At 37.9% G+C, this 8,023-nt stretch overlaps 1 protein-coding gene across 1 annotated transcript; it reads left to right on the top strand.

Moving 5' to 3' along the window:
• The first annotated feature begins 453 nt into the window (after positions 1-453).
• On the top strand, positions 454-6,004 carry LOC130733121 (zeatin O-glucosyltransferase-like). The gene is made up of 3 exons (XM_057585200.1): positions 454-1,270; positions 3,772-3,773; positions 5,098-6,004. The coding sequence occupies exons 1-3, from the start codon at positions 568-570 to the stop codon at positions 5,836-5,838; spliced, it is 1,446 nt and encodes a 481-aa protein (XP_057441183.1). The 5' UTR covers positions 454-567; the 3' UTR covers positions 5,839-6,004.
• Positions 6,005-8,023: the final 2,019 nt, after the last annotated feature.

Raw genomic sequence — 8,023 nt, 5'->3', positions numbered from 1 at the left:
TTGGTAATTGAACAACAACTTTACTGCAGACCCAATTGGCACAAATTGATATTTTGTGGACCAAAACCGCTCCTTTTAAATAAGGAGACCTAGTCACATAAAGCTCTAACATTAGGGACTAAAAGTATAAATTAAGCTCTTGCATTTACATCATTCTAATGAAATTAACGAGTGAGAATATTCAAACATACAATATATCATGTGTGAACTCTATCATGCCAGCTCAACTAAACCAACCACATGGCTTTATTCACCAGGAAGTATCTGTCACCAAGTAAAAGTATGATATATTATTTTGTTGTACCATTATTTTAAGTTATCGTTGCACGTTCATTTTCTTATGATAAAAGGCATAAGAGAGAAATCTTTTTAAATTTAAACTCAAGTTTCTCGACCATATAATTTAGTGCAAAATGAAAGATAATGGAGAGATAGTGTTTCATACATCCATCAAATACGGTACTAAGATATTCATCTTCTATAAATATCCAAGGCACTAGCTAGTATAGCAGCCACCCAGTTCAGTTCCAAAGCTCAACTCTGAATTCTAGCCTCTAAACTTCGCCAATGGAGTCTTCCAATTACAAAACCGATGGAAAAAACCATAGCAGCAGCAACAACACCATTGATCAACCAGAAGTGGTGGTGGTTATGGTACCTTACCCTGCACAAAGCCATCTCAATCAGCTCCTTCACTTGTCACGCCTAATCCTATCACACAGCAACAACAACATCCCAATCCACTATGTTGGCACCGCCACACACAACCGCCAGGTGACACTTCGTGTCCAAGGTTGGGAATTGAGCTCCATTTCAAGCACCATCCATTTCCATGACTTCAAAGTTCCTCACTTTGCTTCCCCTCCTCCAAAACCCAACACTGGTGAAACCAAATTCCCAGATCATGCGGTTCCTTGCATAGAGGCCTCTTCACATCTTCGTGAACCTCTGGCAGAACTTGTCATTTCCCTTTCATCTGTGGCTAAAAGGGTCATAGTGATCCATGACTTCCTAATGGGGTCAGTGGTACAAGATGGCAAGAAAATCCCAAATGTTGAGAGTTACACATTTCTCAGCAACTGTTCCTTTCCCTTCTTCACCTTTTGGGAGAACATGGGAAAACCGCCACTAGTAAACAGCTCAAATATACCAGAAGTTCCATCTCTTGAAGGATGCTTCAACACCCAGTTTCTAGATTTCTTTACTGAACAGAGTGAGTTCATTGAATTCAGTGAGGGATACATCTACAACACAGCTAGAGCAATTGAAGGTCCTTACACTACTAGAAAAACTAGTTTTCACATCGGGTATTTTTGAGTTTTAACATCGGTTTTTATCCGATGTAAACAATGTTGATGTGGTATCTTCTAACCTTTTCACATCGGGTTTACAACCGATGTGAAAGGTATACCTTTGACATCGGTTGAGGCAAGCAACCGATGTGAAATGTATACCTTTCACATCGGTTCAGCCAGCCAACCGATGTGAAAAGTATACATTTCGCATCGGTTCTGTCAGCCAACCGATGTGAAAAGTATACATTTCACATCGGTTCGGTTAGACTAAAAACCGATGTGAAATGTATACTTTTCACATCGGTTAGACTAAAAACCGATGTGAAATGTACACTTTTCACATCGGATAGACAAAAAACCGATGTGAAATGTCTACTTTTCACATCGGTTAGACTTAAAACCGATGTGAATGCTCAACCATTTTTTATCTTTTTTTTTTTTTACACGAATTTGACCTGAATATACATATTTTTTTAATGAAAATTTATTAAATAAAAAGAGAACTTGAGAACACACTCTCTCAAGTGAGTTAAACATCCAAGGTCCCAGCAAAAAAAAAACATAATAGCCTAAAAGAACTAGAACAATTCAGCAATTCTAGTTCTTTAAATGTAGTTAAACAGCAACAGCTCATGAAATTAGGACAAAATAGTTAAACAGCAACAATTCAGCAAAACATCAACAGTTCAGCAAATTAATGCACCAAGCAGGAAAGCCACCAGCACCATAAGCATAAATTAGGAGAGCAGCGGAGATGAGCAACTTTGAACCCTACAAACAGATGCAATAAATACAGAGATCAACAATCCAAGTTATAATGTAAAAAACAAGTTGCCCAAACTTTAATTCAGACTGTTTAGGCACAAACTTTAAATACATACCAAATAAGTTCTAAGGTTTATACAAGTCAAGAAAGCAAGTTGCCCAACTGTTTCGCAAATCATACAACTCTTGTTCTGTTAATGCCATTGGATCATTGAATACCTATAATTTGTAGAATAGGTTAAAATACCTATTTTGTGACATTTTGATGAAAACTCAAACAATGAGACAAATAGGGAGACAAACATTTGTAATACCTCCATCCAAGACTTAGTAATACTAGCAGAGACAATGTCAACCATATTCTTCATCACATAATATCCACAATCATTCCCATTAGGCTGCAACCTTGCCTACAAATGAATAGATTTTTATACACTGAATATATATCAAAACAGTACATATTACAGCCAGTGTTAAGTAGTATAAACAGCAACATCAAGACGCAACCATAATCTACACTACACTTACTTTGGGCTGAAGCCATTGAGTCTTTTTTTTATTACCCTCAGCCAATTGATAAACCGACATAGCTCTATATAAAAAACAATCATCGAAGTAAGTTATACATTTTAGTGTAAAAGGACATAATAATATATAACAACAGCAGGTCCATTTCATTCATACTGATGGTTGAGGAATAAGACATTAACCAAAGCAGGTCCAAAATTAGCATAAAAAGATTAATTCTTTCATGAAAAGTAACAGCAGAGGAATCAGGTGAAGTCAACTATAAGCATGGTGCCACGCTGAGGCTACCTTAATTAATACTATACAAAATGCTGCTGGTTCAACAAGTTATGATGCTTAAATGAAAATTAACATTAACATGGAGTGCAGAATTGACAAATATTAAACAGCTTGATGGAACAAAAATGAATGCATTCAATTAAGCAGTGAAATTTCCAAAGATCAGAGATGGTTTCAGCTATAAAATGTGTCTATCTGGAACATAGAGACAGAAATTAACACAAACCGCGTGTAACTGAAACATCACTGCCCAACTTCTACTATCACAACGAAAAACAATTTGAAATTGGTGCTTTCAACTTCCAAAATTCTCAGAACAAAAATCAGCAGCCACTAAAACAGCACATGACATACCTTCTCCTGGGGCTGCGGCTCCTTGACCCCTGCTTTGCTCTTTCCTCTGATTCAATAATTCTTCCTTTGTGACTGCAATTGCAAGAAACTAGAGTGATTGAAGCATAACAGAATGCAAGTACCCAATAACTCTTTCCTTTGTGACTGCAAATGCAACATAACAGAATGCAAGTACCCAATAACTCTGACCAACAAAAAATCCTTATTAGATTGAAGGCTAAGGCCAATTAAACATCATCACGAGAAAAAGAAGAGGTCAAGTTATGGGTAAAAACCAAGGACTCTCTGCTGCCAATTTAACATAGAGCAACATCCAAACCCAAGCTAGTTAAAATAAGAGCTTAAACAAAACCGAGAGGAATAAAAATGAAGTTCTTTAACATCTTAATTTGTTATTAGTTGAAAGTTTTATACATCTTCAGTTCCACAGTTTAGTCTTTCATGCCATGAGGTGCAACCATGTCCTATAATTGGAAAAGCTGCACTTTTCAGGTTGGATTAAACCACTTTTTATTTCATGATAATCTCATTTTCTCATTTTTATGGAGAGGTGTTATTTTTGTAAGGAGTTTGTCTTATTTGCTGGGAGGGTAGAAATATGAGCCTCATCAAGGTTAACTAATAGAGGCCAATTAAAACTGTAACAAACTAAATGCAACCAGCAATTACAGAACAAAATCAAATATTGAAATCTATTACCTCAGAGAAATTTTATCAGGAAATGCTGACTTCACCACCAGAACTTTAACGTTCTCATCAACTGAAAGTATATCGCTGACAGAAGTAATTTCAGCTCGACTGATATTTGAAATATGCAGCAACCCACTGAAAGGCACCGAATAGGTTCATTTTAAATGTCAGGTCGATGTGTACGGACAGGTTTAATTCACCTCTAACAAGTTAAATTCATGATGTTGATATCTTGTGTATGATAAGGAATTAAGGATAAATGTGTGCATGGGAATATTAAACACAAATAAAGAAGGTACCTGCGGCAGTGCTTCCAGCAGTGAACCGTGGTTCCTGCAAGTTTAACGACAGACGGTGGTGAGGGTGAGTTTGCGGTGGAGGAGAGTGAGTGAGTATGCGGCTAAATCTGAGTTAGGGGCGAGAAAAAGTGGTACCTGAGTTGAGAGCTTCCAGCAGTGCGACGACGATTTGAGCTTCAGCAAGGATTTAGGGATTGCGTGAAAAGAGGGAGGGACCTGCAAACATGAGAGAAAACCAGAAGGAGAATCTGAGTGAGTATTACGGATTCACGATTTAGGGATTCAATGGAGTGAAGGGAATATAGGGATTTAGTGGAGTGGGCGAACAACGGCGAAACAGGCCGGACCTGCACAACACACGAGCGACGGCAAGCGACGGCAAGCGACGGCAAGCGACGGTGAAAGAGGAGCAAGAGCGTAGGGCGACTTAGGTTTTCAACGGTGAAAGAGGAAGAAAGCACTTTGAACGAATACTACTCTTTGTATCCTGTGTAAAAATTAAAAAAAGAATGATCTTTCACAACGGTTATAACAAAACCGATGTGAAAACTAAAAAACTGAGACTTTTCACATCGGTTATAACATAACCGATGTTAAAACAAAAGAAAATATGGACTTTTTACATCGCTTATACTTCAACCGATGTAAAAAGTACTTCATTAAAATTTCAAAAATGCCACCGCATTTAGCTTTCACATCGCTTATTATAAAAACCGTTGTAAAAAGTATTTCCTAACTACTTTTCACATCAGACATATTCCCAACCGATGTGAAAACTATCATACAAGTTCACTATAATTTCAATATTGCCACCTCGTCATCTTTTACATCAGGTTATTGATTAACCGATGTGAAAACCCTGATGTGAAAAGTCTTTTTTCTAGTAGTGTTACATGGAGTTTATGGAGAGCCTCATTGGCAGCAAGAAGAAGCAATGGGCACTTGGGCCCTTCCACCCCTTGACCATTAAAAACTCAAATTCAAAGGGAAGACACTTTACCATGGAGTGGCTTGATAGACAAGAGCCAAAATCAGTTATCTATGTGTCTTTTGGGTCAACAACAACATTCACAGAGGAACAAATTGAAGAGATGGCAAAAGGGTTGGAACAAAGCAAGCAAAAATTCATCTGGGTGCTGAGGGATGCTGATAAATGTGACATCTTTGATGAGACTGAAGTGAGAAAACATGACCTTGAAAATGGTTTTGAAAAGAGAACTGAAGGGGTGGGGCTAGTTGTGAGAGACTGGGCACCCCAATTGGAAATTCTAGACCACCCTTCGACAGGAGGGTTTATGAGTCACTGTGGATGGAACTCCTTGTTTGAGAGCATATCCATGGGGGTGCCAATAGCAGCATGGCCTATTCACTCTGATCAGCCAAGAAATACAGTTTTGATAACTGAAGAGCTGAAGGTTGGTTTGGCAGTGAGGGACTGGGCAAAGAGAGATGATTTGGTGACTGCTTCAGTTATTGCGAATGCGGTGAGAAGGCTGATGGAAACAAAGGAAGGAGATGAGATGCGAGAGAAAGCAATGAGCCTTAAAGAAGCCATCCATAGGTCCATGGATGAAGGTGGAGTCTCTCATGAGGAAATGAAATCTTTCATTGCTCATATAACTAGGTAGTTTGATTTAACCACACATTCTGGGTTTGAGGAAGTTTGAATTTTTGGATAAAATTTTAATTGTTGGTGCTTGTTTGCTGGGGTTTTGGAGTTTTATTTTGATGAAATAAAAAGTGGGATGGAGAAGAAGGAAGATGAAGAACATGATGATAAAGATGAAGAATATAATGAAGGTTGAAAATTTAAGGTTTTTTTACTTTATTTTATTTTAGTCACTGTTCTTGGTTAATTTGTATTTCCTTAATTATTTACACAATATGTTTAATAAAACCACAGTGAAAAAAAAATTGATTTTGGACACTCATTAATATACGTGAGCTGCCACATCATCTCCACCGCACACATGGCAAGGTCCGCCGGAGCACATTTTCCTACTAGGATCAAAAGTGGGTATTTTCCTATATGCATGCATTGTCCAAATTTTACTCCGACGGGAAACTAAAATTAGAGCGAGCCTATTTTACAGGGTCCAAAAACAAATTTAACCCTTTAATATACCAAAGTGATCAATTTGACACCACATATTTCACTTAAAACCTTAAGGCATTAGGTGTATGAGTCCTCTCACTTATAAAGTTCTCCTCACTCTTCTAATCTTCTAATGTGAAACTTCTTTACTCACACTTGAATTCTCAACAAAAGCAAGCAAAAATTCATCTGAGTGTTGAGGGATGCTGATAAATGTGACATCTTTGACGAAAATGAAGTGAGAAGACATGACCTTCATAATGGTTTTGAAAAGAGAATTGAAGGTGTGGGGCTAGTGGTGAGAGACAGGGCACCCCAATTGGAAATTCTAGGCCACCCTTCAACAGGAGGGTTTATTAGTCACTGTGGATGGAACTCCTTGTTTGAGAGTATGTCCATGGGGGTGCCAATAGCAGCATGGCCTATTCACTTTGATCAGCCAATAAACACAGTTTTGATAACTGAAGAGCTGAAGGTTGGATTGGCGGTGAGGGACTGGGCTCAAAGAGATGATTTTGTGACTGCTTCGGTTATTGCGAATGCGGTGAGAAAGTTGATGGAAACAAAGGAAGGAGATGAGATGTGAGAAAAAGCAATGACCCTTAAAGAAGCCATCCATTTCTCCATGGATGAAGGTGGAGTCTCTCGTGAGGAAATGAAATCTTTCGTTGCTCATATAACTAGATAGTTTGATTTAACCACACATTCTTGAGTCTGCTTGCTTCCTGCAGTTTTTCCATTTCAGTTATAAATAAGTATGTTAAATGTTAACATGCATTGTAACATGTCTCATCATGTTTATGCATTATTGTGTATTTGTGTTAAGTAAAATGTTTAGCATGTCGTCTTCTTTGAAAAATCATCATAAAAAATATTGAGTCAAGTCTTTGTGATTGAACCAATTGTCTTCTGTCATCTCGGGCAAGGCCTAAACCATGTCCTTGTGATCTATCTTAAGAATTGTTATCTACAACCACAATAAAATAGACGAGAAATATCAACAAAACTTCTCGTCAACTTTAGTGAATTTTAAAACACTTGTTGTACAATATAAATTGTGGAGAATGATAGAATAGGAATATGTATTATTCTTATTTAGTCTTTGTAATTAGACTACAATCCTGGATGTAATTAAGCTAGACATATTAGGAATGTTTTGACTTAGTTTTGTATATATACCTATTCAGATTAATGAGAAAATCGCTCATTCAAACTATCTTACATGGTATCAGAGCTGTCAACATCCTCTGACCTAGTTCTTGAATTTTTTTTTTTAAGTTACTGACATGTCATTTTTTATGAGACTCGGTTTCCTTTTGCAACCATGGCTACCCTTCCTCCCTCCACATATGACTGCTTCTTAGATACTATACATCCCTCTATTATTAACCAGTGGACTCATCCATCCATTTTGCCTAACCCTAGCCCTACTCCTTTGGTCCCTCCACCACTTCCCACGGTCTCTTCCTCCTCTTCTGACTCCCTGTACCACCCACCCGTACCATGGCCACTCGCAACATGCGTGGTATCTACAAACCCAGAAAGCTCTTCAACCTTTCTGTAACCATTGACGATCCCACCATCTCACCTCTTCCCAAAAACCCAAAGCTAGCTCTTTCAGACCCAAATTGGAAATCTTCAATGCAGTCTGAATTTGATGCTCTAAGGATTTGGTTCCTCGTCCTTGTGATGTAAATATCATTCGTTGCATGTGGATT

This window comes from Lotus japonicus, chromosome 1, assembly GCF_012489685.1.
Source record: "Lotus japonicus ecotype B-129 chromosome 1, LjGifu_v1.2".
NCBI lineage: Eukaryota > Viridiplantae > Streptophyta > Magnoliopsida > Fabales > Fabaceae > Lotus > Lotus japonicus.
The sequence above is the reverse complement of the archived record's forward strand: the minus strand, read 5'-3'. Positions and strand labels throughout refer to the sequence as shown.

Excerpts from the sequence above, each read along its gene's own strand:
- LOC130733121 (XM_057585200.1), top strand. The coding sequence starts at position 568 with ATGGAGTCTTCCAATTACAAAACCGATGGAAAAAACCATAGCAGCAGC.